The sequence below is a fragment of the Planococcus citri genome, chromosome 2 (assembly GCF_950023065.1).
Source record: "Planococcus citri chromosome 2, ihPlaCitr1.1, whole genome shotgun sequence".
NCBI classification, from domain to species: Eukaryota; Metazoa; Arthropoda; class Insecta; order Hemiptera; family Pseudococcidae; genus Planococcus; species Planococcus citri.
The window spans coordinates 65,551,797-65,564,245 of NC_088678.1; the positions used below are offsets into that span (position 1 = coordinate 65,551,797).

A 12,449-nucleotide genomic window follows, 5' to 3' on the forward strand; every position below is an offset into this window, starting at 1 on the left:
ACCGGAGGGGGGCAAAATGTCGCCCTTTAGCCCCCTGCCGCTTCGTCCCTGAGGTCAAAAGAGGAAGAGGGGTCGCCCATCAAAGTCCAGAAAACATTATATATATGGAACTTACTGACGATCCGAGGCCCGCGTCTTTGACACTTGGAAAAATTTTAAATAGCGTCTGTTAAATTCGTTCAAGCATGCGCGTTTTTTGCGGTTAAGAAGCCTGGTCTAGAGACGTTGGTGCGATCTCCAATGGGTGATTTATACATGAATGGCGCGAGTGTGAAGTTTCTGTGTGGGGTGATGTAAGGTAATATGCTGTATATACTGTAGGTATACCTACTTCGTGAGTCCCGGACAAAAATCTAGCAATAGCATCCCTAAGGTGCGTACATCATAAAAATATAGTTTTTAATTGGAAAACGTTCCGAGACCCGCTAACGGGCCTCAGAACGTCGCATCGGGTCTCGGATAGTCGATGTCACTTCCAAAAACGGGCCTGTATAACCTGTAGCAAACCTATACTTCTATAAACAGCAATTTTTCACATGCCTACTTCGTTTTTTTGGTATCATTTTAATGTTTTTAAACGTGTATTTATGTTGGTGAAATGCCTGTTTTTGATAGAAAAATTGTGTCATGCATTGCCTTATATGTATATTAACAGTTGAAAATAATAAAATGTCGTGAATTTTTTAATTCGTCATTTGTCATTTGATACATTATGTTGTCATTGGAGTACCTTTACCTTTTATGTCGGGGTAAGCTCTTTATTGTCAGGAATTTACAATTTAGTCGTGGTAACGATTTTTCTGGCGTGAAAGTGCCTATGCTTGTCGTGCTGACGCCCTTTTTTGTCGTGGTATTAAATCACACCCTTTGTTTTTCTTAGCTTGAATAATGCTTTGAGAGAGTATGTTGAATTCATCGGTACCATACTAATCCTTGGATGTTTTTGCTATAGCATCGCTGTACTGTATGTCACAGCTTCAGTATGTATTATTAATTTTATAGTTTTTTGAAAATCTGTTTAGTTTCCGTATCTACTTAATGTAAAAATATATCATCCATCTCTTCTTTTAGAATGATATGCCTTGGGCACTGACAATGAAATGTATATTTGGGTATATGGGCCCTTGTAACTTGGTATTTCTACTCTACTGGATTGGACAACACTTGGATAACTCGGTATAATACATACCTACATATTCAATTAATCTATCAACTTTTTTGTGTCTTTTATCTTTGTGAGAAAAGTCCGACTGAAACACCTTTAACAACTCTTCATATTGTTCCTAATCAAATTGAAACTGTTTTCATTAGGTATCTGATGTAACTCTCGCAGTCTATAATGCTCCGTGGTATCGATCAGTGAAAATACGAAAGATGGTACATATCTTCATGTGTCAAACACAAAATGTGCGGCTTTTTGCTGTACTCAGCGTGTACGAATTGCTGTTGAGTAATTTTTCGCGGTATTTACGTGGTGTGGTATCTTCCACGAACATCCTGCTCCAACTCGCCAGAAAGTGATTTCTCAAGTCAAATTAAATATTAAGTACCTACCTGTTTTATAATGTCAATGTCATGGTTATTGCATCAATTTCAGCATTCAAAATATCTAAGTAGTTACTCGATGAAATGATTAAATCTTATTCTCACAGATTTCTGTTGAATAATTTATCACTTTATTGCAATAGGGTAATAACGATGTAGGTATTTACTTACATGGGTACCAACAAAACAGTAAAACAGCATTGACGCTTGTCTAAATATTTATTGTCGACTGTAAATTTACCAAAAATCATTTTTCATGGTCTAATTGACATGCAAATTTTAATTACAAGCACGAGTATATACTTATCACACCTTCGGAGTAATAAGGTACCTACATTTCAAAAAACATCTTGCGCAGTAGGCAAGATTAACCGACTTTGCTCTGTTATACAGGAAAATAAACAAATTTACCGAAATTTACGGATTTACCAAAATTTACCAATTTACCAAGATTTACCAATTTATCAAAATTTACCAATTTACCGAAATTTACCAATTTACCAAAATTTACTAATTTACCAAAATTTACCCATTTACCAAAATTTACCAATTTACCAAAAATTACCCCAGCAATTTACTAACATTTACCTCAGTAATTTACCAGACATTACCCACTAATTTACCAATTTTACAATTTACCAAGAATTACCCCAGCAATTTACCAACATTCACCTCAGTAATTTACCAGACATTTCCTCACTAATTTACCAATTTTTTACCGAATTTTAATTACCGCAGTAATTTACTGCCAAAGGTTTTTACCAATTTACCAAACTTTACCAATTTACCAAAAATTAGCCAAGCAATTTACCAAAATTTTCGAGCAACTTTAATTACGAGTAATTCACCAAAAATAACTAATCATTTTATTTACTAAAAATTACTATTAATTCACCAAAAAAAAAATTATCAAAATTTACTGGCTATTTACCAAAAACTTGATTTTTTTTGTTTAAACAAAAATTACACTGGAAATTTTTGAAAAATTTTGATTTTTTATGGCAAAATTTTGGGCGGATAAAATTAACAAAAAATTTTTCAAAAAAATCAACAAAAAATTTTCTCTTCTTGACTCGCGTGGGATTGGAACACCCGACCTCCGGCGTACCTATCTGCAACCTACACACCCTAACCACACCATCTGTTTGTAGGGGGTGAGCCGTTTGCGAGATATAAGGGTTTACACAAATTTCTGCTTATCCATAACGTTGAAACACACTTTAACGTTCATATCTCGTAAACGGCTGAATCGATTTTGACCAAATTAAAAATTTCTCTAGTTCAGTATCAAAGCAATATTTTGCCATCATCAGTATCGACTTAAAGTTCGGAGCTTTTGAGTTCAGCGTGACACAAATTTATACATAAATTGATATATAAGTAAATATTTATACTCATAATTGATGTACTTGTGGCACCATGTTATATACTTTACACACGTTCAGGCACCAAAATTTACGTTGTCACAACGTATTTTATTTAAAATTGTGTGGAATGTCATCAGGGCACTGCCAGAGGTCGTTAGGCAAATTTTTGTAATGGTGCTACAATGACATTTAAAAGTCCCTTTTAATATACTGGAAAAATTATATAGTCAACAGACGTTGTGGCACCATTTTCAGGTCTCATTGGTTTTCTATGTATTCATTTGTAAAAATTCATTGTAAAATGTTTCGATTAGATGGCGCTGTTGCTTATACTCATATAATATAGAGGCACCAGTTGGTTTTTATTAATGAATAAACCGTTGCCAGAAAAACGCTCGCGTAAATGACTAAGTTTCTTTCACTTGCTACCTGGTGCCACAACGACATTCAACTAAATGGTGCCATAACGTTACAAAAGTAGGTATTGATAATATATATGTGACGCTCTGAGCGATACCATACCATATGTCGGCAAAATTTTTTTTCATTTTATTGTGGTTTCTGGTAGTGTTTTTCTTCCTCTTTTCAATGGTGCAAACAGATTTTCAAAATATTAAAATCTGACAAATTTGCAAAATTTCAAAGTTGCGTATTTTTTGAAATTCAAAAACCAAAATTTTGAGAAAAACGTTTTTAAAAGTTTGGGTTATTTTTGTAACATTTTTAAATTTTTTTTTTTTTTTTTTTTTGATTTTCTTCATCTTTTAATGGTTTTACATCATAATATTTTTTTTTTTTTGACATTTTTTTATGAAAAGCACTTTTGTAAAAACCGGTTTTTCACCACTAAAACGACGTGTTTGAGATCGGTGGGTACACCCATTCCAAAGTATAGGCTTCATAGTATATGGATCGACAAAACAATTTTTTTTGATATTTTCTGACTTTTTCCATGAAAACGCGATTATCTCAAAAAAAAGTTTTCCGACTTATGGTATGGTATCGCTCAGAGCGTCACATATAGATAAGTTTTTTTTTTGGTTTTTTCGATATAACTCAAAAGCTGTAAACTTTTGGATCGTGGTGATAATTTTGGTTTGTAGGGACGGTGAAGGCCTAGTTGTATGCAAAGTTTCATCAAGATTGGTTCAGCCGTTTTCTAGATATTGAATTTTGAAAAATTGTGAAAAAAAGTTTAAAGTTCAATAACCTCGAAAACTTTGAACTTCTGGGGCATGATGGTTATGTCAAAAAATCGGGCTAGTAACCTAGTTATAAGACTATAAATTTGATCAAAAGCGGTTCAGCCGTTCCTGAGAAATTTCATTTATAATGAATTTTGTGCAAAGTCACCCTGCAAATTTTGTCGCTCGATAAACGCTGAAGCTGCGAACTTTTGAAACATGCTGATGATGACAAAATGTTAGGCAAGTATTCAATGGGCGAAAATTTAAATTTCATCAAAATCGGTTAAGCTGTTCTTGAGTAATTAATTTTTGAATTTAATGATTTTTACCAACTTTTCTTAAGAAAAGTGGAGTACTGTATTTGTTGCGATGGTGGAAGTTGGGTCGGGGAGTGACTTTTCTTTACGTTTTGAGGGTCTGGGATCACGATAGGACTATTCCCGAAAATTCAGGTTTCCTTATATAAGGTTTATATATATATAGACATATTTGTATCAAAACGAGATCACCTCCAAAAAATTTCAAAAAAATCAACAACAAAAAAACTTATTGCACGAGGACTGCGTTCAACTGCACGTTCATACGTAGGCATAGGGCCAGCGCATGGCCAAATATATTTTGTTTTAGCATACACGTATGAACCGAGATCCTACAGGGCACTTCCTTTAAATTTTACCATGATCTCGCTTTATGCGCCCTTTATGTAATATTGTAAAATGTATATCCGTACGTAGAATGCGTGTAAAACGAGATCATCCCTCAAACTTTGTACAGAGACAGTACATGACCTCGTTATTAACGTGCGCTATGTGAAAAAATCCGAGATCGCCAAAAATGAGTCGGTGATCTCGTTTTGCACTATGTATATAATTTTTTGACCTCGTTTTGCACTAAATTTACATACATTTGCAAACAGTACATCTACGTCACCTTTTATATACTCACGCGTTCTCTTCGTCACCAAAATCGGTGACGGAGGCGTTTTGCCGGTGACGAAGACGTTTCCCTGTGTATACCAAGTCCAAACGGATTGTTTTCCCCTGAAACGTAAAAGGGGAAAAGTTTGTCCGGTGACGAAAAGGTCATGTATACACCTACTGTATACAGATTTTAAAATTTTTGTTCCATCAACACCGACATACCCTCAACGTCACCGTATATAAACAGTACCTTTTGGTCACCGCTTTTTAAATGCCTCCAGCGGCGTTATATTTTCGTATTCGTAACCAGCACAGGTGTAATCTATTAGGCAAGGCAGCAGGTGACACAGATGTATAGTCAATATATTTTTAAATACACAAGGTCACCGAAGAGATCAGTTTAGAATCGGAGGTGAATTGCTACCATTTTTGCAAATTTTTTTGTATAAATTAAATGCATCTAAATCAAGTGGGGGAAAGAGTGGAAGCACTATTACGACTGTGCTGGTTAAGAATATGCTATAAATACACCGCTGGAGGCATTTTAAAGCCTGGTGACCAAAAGGTACTGTTTATGTATGGTGACGTCGAGGATACTTAGGTCCATATTGATATATATATACATAAATATTCTAGGGGGTAAACTCGTAACTTTTTTATAGATTAACCAGCAAACTCATAACGTTTTGACAAACTCGTAACCTTTTTAGGACGTGACTTTTCAATGAGGTGCCATATGAATCTACAAGGTGTGGGGAGTCTACTGGCAAAGTTTGAGCAGGGACGTGAGATTTCTGTTTATACAATTTCACTTTTGACTCAATTTTCAAATGAGTACATAGCCTAATTCTTAGGTATGAGGATATGAGGAAAAGGTTTTTATTGCCAAGAATCATTTTTTACGTTTTTTACGTTCTTTTTGGTGATTTTGGTGGTTGAAGATGTCCTCTTTCACATGGCGTGGTCAAAAATCGTCTAAAATAAATTTTTGACTGCTGAATTTTAATTTTAAGTTGATTATACAGGTCCAAATTTTCGTGTTTTTCAATCTAAACATTGATTTTATGGGAAAAGTATGCATCCTAGGAAAAAAATGCCAGGAAGGAAATTGTAGAGAATTAAATTTCCTTTCTGCTTAGAGCTGGTTATTTTTCTGTAGGATGCTTTGTTAAAAAAGCATTTGCGAAAAAACAGAGACGTATGAGACTTTTAAAAAAAAGCTTTTCTGAAAAATTTATGTTTTGGCAATGAAATACCTTTCCACAGGTGACCTAAAAATCAAGTTAACGAATATAACGCGGCCTAACATCGAGTACCATCAGGCCTATGGGGTGACGCGTCGAGCGTATGCACAGCAACGAAGTTACAGAGGGGTCTTGAGATTGCTGTTTATACAAAACGTTATGAGTTTACCTGTATGCGGCTATATATATAAATAGATGTGCAAATGGTACCTCTACGTCACCTTTTATATACTGACGCGTTCTCTTGGTCACCGAAATCGGTGACGGAGGCGTTTTGCCGGTGACGAAGACGTTTCCCTGTGTATACCAAGTCCAAACGGATTGTTTTCCCCTGAAACGTAAAAGGGGAAAAGTTTGTCCGGTGACGAAAAGGTCATGTATACACCTACTGTATACAGATTTTAAAATTTTTGTTCCATCAACACCGACATACCCTCGACGTCACCGTATATAAACAGTACCTATTGGTCACCGCCTTTTAAATGCTTCCAGTTGTGTTATATTTTTGTATTCGTAGCCAGCGCAGTTGGTATAGTCAATATCTTTTTAAATACACAAGGTCACGGAAGAGATCAGTTTATAATCGGAGGCAAATTGGTACCATTCTCGTAAATTTTTTTTGTATAAGCTTAAAGCATGTAAATCAAGTGGGGGAAAGAGTATAAGCACTATTACAACTGTGCTGGTTACGAATATGAAGTAAATACACCTCCGGAGGCATTTAAAAGCCTGGTGACCAAAAGGTACTGTTTATATACGGTGACGTCGAGGATACTTAGGTCCATATATATAAATATAGATTTAAACTTAGTCATTGTGGTGCCCGTTTTAAGTATACGTAGTCATTGTGGTGCCCGGTTTTGGGCTTGTGGCGCCCAAATCGGGCACCACAAGGTCTTTTTATATAAAACGATGCAGAATCGAGTGAAATGCACTCTAAGGTGAAAAAAAATTTTTTGAGGCAGGCACCACAAGTACCAAGTTTATGTATCGGGCACCTCTATGACTAACTATGATGAAAAATCCAAACTGCACCAAAACACCTTTATCATACATATATATGTGATCCTCTATGTACGCGGGCACCACAATTACCATAAAAGACCCGGGCACCACAAGGTACTAGGTACGTGTATTCATATATATACTGTCTTAGAGTACATTGCGAGATCCGACCCAAAAAATTTCGAAAAATGCTAAAAACTCAAATAATAACCCTACAACTTCGTTCGAACGAATGTTCCAGTGTGTAAACAGTGCCTTTCTATGCATTGCCGCCATCAATTTCGCGATCCGCATAAACCGAGATCCACCAACGGCCTAAACCTGATTTGGGGGTGGATCTCGCAAGATGCGTCGTTCATCTATTTTCAAAAATTGTATATAAGTATATGAATAGTAGGCAAAACGAGATCCGGCTGAAAATGTGTGTACAGGGTCCCCCGGATCTCACGAGTACCATGGCATATGAGAGAACTTGCGAGATCCGGCAAAAGGATCTCGCAATGCCCGATTTTATATAAAACGGATCTCGTAATGTATGGTTTTTACATGTACATATATCTATATAAACTTATCTCGTTTTGCGCCATATGTCTTATCGTGATCAGCACACTTCAATTCATCAAGAAAACCCACCCCCACCCAAATCCTCAACCATCATGACAAATACAATACCTTGACTTTCCGTTTCACGGCAAAGTCGGTAAAAATGCAATCCGGCTACAAGGGCACCACAGTCCACAGCGTAGTCGAGTCACCTCTTCATAGCACTTTATGACGTTATCTTATCTCTCCAATACGAGTACAATACTCCATTCTCACCGACACACCGACTGATGAGTCATGGGGCAGAGCCAAAGGCACTGATAAAATATTTGCCCTGTTGAAATACGTAATTTTGCTTATATGTAGTGTAGTACCAAACACAGATTGAACTTCAAGAACAGGGTTGTATTGAAGAAAAACCGAACTGCACTAAACGGGTTGGTAAACATTAGTCTGTATATTTTTAAACAGGTGCTTTTTAATTGATGATGTCTCTCTATTATTTAATACCCTACCTAAGTACCTACATTTAAACAAGTAAGTACGTGATTATCTACAATATCATTTGCTACTTTCTTTGGATAAAAAAATTGTCCACGCGTTATATTAGGTAGTTGTTAGTCCAAAATTTATTCGCTATATCATTTCAATTTTTCTTAACGAAGAAAATGAATTCTCAAAATATGTATCCCAACATCGTCCAGAGATCATAAATTAAATTGAAATTTCGAGGCAAAAGATCGTCCGTAAGCCTATTTTCCGAGCAAAACATTTTCCCCCGTTCCCCGATTTGATCGACACAATATTTTTTTTGAGGGTTAGAATGTAGTCTACTTGGAAAAATTTCACAATATTCAAGGTCAGTGCACTGCACCACTACAAAGGACTGAACCTTTTCTATAATAAATTTCAAGGTGAAGAATTCTAAATTAAGAGGAAAAGGTAACGATAGAAACGAAAATAAGTAAGAGATACCTAATACCTATATCTTGAATGGCTAGTTATTTTCGAATAATTTTCCATTAAACTTTAACAAGAAGGCATTAGGTACGAAAGTTACCATGTACTTAGAAGCATTCTCGAATCGATCACGAAGGCGTCTATAATCATGCACGTTACGATTAACCTTACACTCACAAAACACCCCTTATTTCATAAATGAGTAGGTAGGGTACCTAGACCTAGTTAATTGGCATGTCAACCACGAAATAATTTCATTCGGCTGTGCCATTTTTTCAAGGTCAATATTTCGTTAAATAATGCAACAGATGATACTTTTCAACAGTCTGTACATAGTACATATTAAAAATTCTGAAATTGAAGAGTAAGTATGAAAATTAATGGATAAAATAATTTGAAACTTATGTAAGTAGGTAACTTGGGAATTTTCCAATTCGTCTTCGAAATAGAACTTAGATCAGTATTCGAGTTTCGTCCAAAGATAAAGAAGTTCCTGTATTCGTTTATACTGGCAAATTAAATCTTTAACGATGATCAAGTACAAGCATTTGGCAAAATTTCGGGTACCGAAACGATTCGTTATTGTTGCGATGGTGTTTTTTGGATACGGTAATATTTTCTATTTGCACACGAATTTGGCCATGGCTGTGGTCGAGATGACATCTTCGAAAAATTACTCGGACACGAATGGTAACGTAGTACATATTGTAAGTATCAACCCATTTAAAACATTTCACATTATTTGAAAAAAATTAAAAATTATATTTAAAAAAAATAAAATTATTTTTAGGGTTACTCAAAATTTGAATAAAATTTCTCAAAAATAAAAATGTACCTACACTCTAATTTTTTAGGAACCAGAATTCAAATGGAACTCCAAAGAGAAAGGATTGGTGTTAAGCACTTTCTCATACGGTCGTTTATTGGGCCCCGTAGGGGGTGTTTTAGCTGGCCGTATAGGTGGAGCCACCCTATTTGGAATCGCCATTATGGTTACAGCTTTGGTAACACTAATGACACCCTATCTACTTTACAACAGCTTTAGTTTATTTGTGATCACGAACGTGATTCTTGGAGTATTTGAGGTAAGGCCTTCTCCATTACTATACCTATCATACCCTCCCCGCCCCAAAAAAAAAAAACAATCATGGTCAATATTAACTGTAAAAAAAACCCTAATGTGATTTGTTCCCAAAGGCATTCCAGTACGCGAGCATTTCACAACTTTGGTCCAGATGGGCACCTCCTGACGAGCGTTCAAAATTCGTCTCATTCAGCGTAATTGGGTTATATGTAGGCAACATTATAGCTTTTTTGATAGCTGGATGGATGTTGAACACATGGGCATGGCCTTGGCTTTTCTATGTCAGTGGTAAGTCTTATAGAAGATCTCAGACCGGTCATCGTTGTACTTTCAGGACCTAATAAATGAAAATTTCATTTTGGATTTTTTTTCTCAAAAGGAGCTGCCACCTTGGGATGGTATGGTATTTGGGTGCTGGTTGTGAGCAATGATCCAGCAGAAGATAAACATATATCGGCAGAAGAACGTGCCTACATCAAAGAAAATCTGAATAGTGTTTCTGCTAATGAGAAGGCAAGTTGTCTGCACATTTTCCCTTATACATATGATTCTGTTTTTCAACTGTTTGAAGTTTTGAACAACTAAAAAGTGCACAGAATAAATTATAATTATGTACATACGTTAATTATTCATCTTCACAGCTGGTTTATCCATTGAGAGAAATGTTGACGTGTATGCCTTTTTGGGCAGGCTGCTTGGCTAAATTTTCATTCGGATGTGGAATCACTTTCACTACTTTGTTTTTACCTCAATACATCAAAGGTAGGTAGGTAGGTAAAGGTATACCCACTTATTTCAATTCAAAAATCCATTCTAAATGACTGAGCTGTATTCTTGGACCATAAATGGGAATTATGATGCGATTGTTTTTTGTGCACCATAGATACAAATGACATAGATATCAAGAAAATAGGCTACATATCAACCGTGCCACAAATTTGCTCGGTAATATCGATACCTTTGAGTGGATACATGTCTGATTACATCAGATCTAAGAAGATACTATCAGTGACAAATGTTTGTACCACTAATACAAATTAAAATCAATACAATCATTATTCTAGAGAGAGTGCTCTTCAGTCACGTCACATACTAATGAGCTGATAATAAACTATGATCAATTTTTCAGCTACACAAGCTCAACATGAGCCTCGGTCTTTTCACAGGCTTTGTGGTTTTCCTCATACCCGCTTATTGGCCAAGTTTTCTAGTCAGTATGGTCTGTATATCGACGTTCCAGTTTTTCAGCGCTTTTGTAACAGTGGGAGTGCAGTAAGTATTCAACTTTAGTTTAGATCGTTTTATTTAATAATTTGGCAAATAACAAACAAGTGGAAGAGATTCGGAGGGTAATGAAGTTAAATCGAATAACTGTTTACACCTTGGACCCGGAAATACGTAGTACTGAGAAATAAAAATGAAAAATTTTCAGACTTGGAATAAAATTTGTATTTACTTACTTAATTACAAAAAATATTTAAAATTGAATTTATTTTTGAGGAAATTTCAAAACGAGTAACTTTTCCACCCCAATCCGTCTCGTTGAAAAAAATATTTTAAAAATTCAACTTATCCAAAAACTACATACCTACTTAAGTCAAGTGGAAAAAAATTTTAAAAAACGGAATAAATAAAAATCAGAGATTTTTTTTGAAAATTCCCCATTTCTGTGTGTAAAATTTTTTTAAAAATAACATAATCTTGTTTTTGAGAAAAACCTTCCCTCAATCCCATAAACAATGTTGGTCTTCTTATATAGAAGTCTCCAAGTTGAAAAAAAATTTTACAAAAAAATTGAAAATTATAGCGCCTGAGTAAAAATGTTTGAAAAAGTAATTCATTGTATTTTTCATGGGTGAAAAATCGTATTCTCCGCATTTTTTCATTCTACACTACCTTTCAAGCAAAATTGCTTAATATCACTACCTTCTTACTACTTTCACTACCGACTTTCAAAATCACTACCTTTCTACTACTTTCACTATTTTTACTACCTGTAGACACCTTGTGCAGGTATATTTTTGGATGAAAAAATTTTGTGTTCTTGAATTAGGTTCAGAGATTTGGCGGTTTCAAATTTCCTTATGTCAACATCTTACCGGAGGGGGGGGGGCACGAATTTTTGAAAAAAATCACGTGACAAGACTCATGTCTTCCCCTATTCATTGTTTTGGGTGAATTCAAAATTTTTTGTTGAAAACGCGTTGAAGTATGATTCTTCCCCTCCAAAAAATAGTTTTTTCAACGTTGTGACCAACAGAAGAGAGTGAAGTGAAGAGGGTAAATTTTTTGGGTCCGACATTTTTCAAATGCACCTTTCTCTCAAAAAATCTTCCCTTGGTTCTCCAAGCAATGTTTGCTAGCCCAACTCATCAAGTTATGACTGTAATAAGGGGTCAACTAAGTCCCTTTTTTCATCGTCCAGGAAGAAGGGAGTTCACACTATTAAATGATGAAGAACAAAAGTGATTTTTAATTTTTTTATCCCTTAAGAGGGGGCGAGGGTTCTTTTTTTCAACATTCACGAGAAGTGAGAGGGTGAAACCTTCAAACAATTTTCGAACGAAAATGGACCAAATCCTAGAATTTGAAAA

At 35.4% G+C, this 12,449-nt stretch overlaps 1 protein-coding gene and 1 long non-coding RNA gene across 2 annotated transcripts; both read left to right on the top strand.

Annotated features, from left to right (window-relative positions):
• Positions 1-217: 217 nt before the first annotated feature.
• LOC135837106 (uncharacterized) lies at positions 218-1,572 on the top strand. The gene is made up of 3 exons (XR_010557140.1): positions 218-980; positions 1,072-1,176; positions 1,312-1,572. It is a non-coding gene; the product is annotated as an uncharacterized LOC135837106 (long non-coding RNA).
• Positions 1,573-9,201: 7,629 nt separating this feature from the next.
• LOC135834129 (vesicular glutamate transporter 3-like) lies at positions 9,202-10,440 on the top strand. The gene is made up of 4 exons (XM_065347966.1): positions 9,202-9,478; positions 9,626-9,856; positions 9,969-10,143; positions 10,235-10,440. The coding sequence occupies exons 1-4, from the start codon at positions 9,302-9,304 to the stop codon at positions 10,438-10,440; spliced, it is 789 nt and encodes a 262-aa protein (XP_065204038.1). The 5' UTR covers positions 9,202-9,301.
• Positions 10,441-12,449: the final 2,009 nt, after the last annotated feature.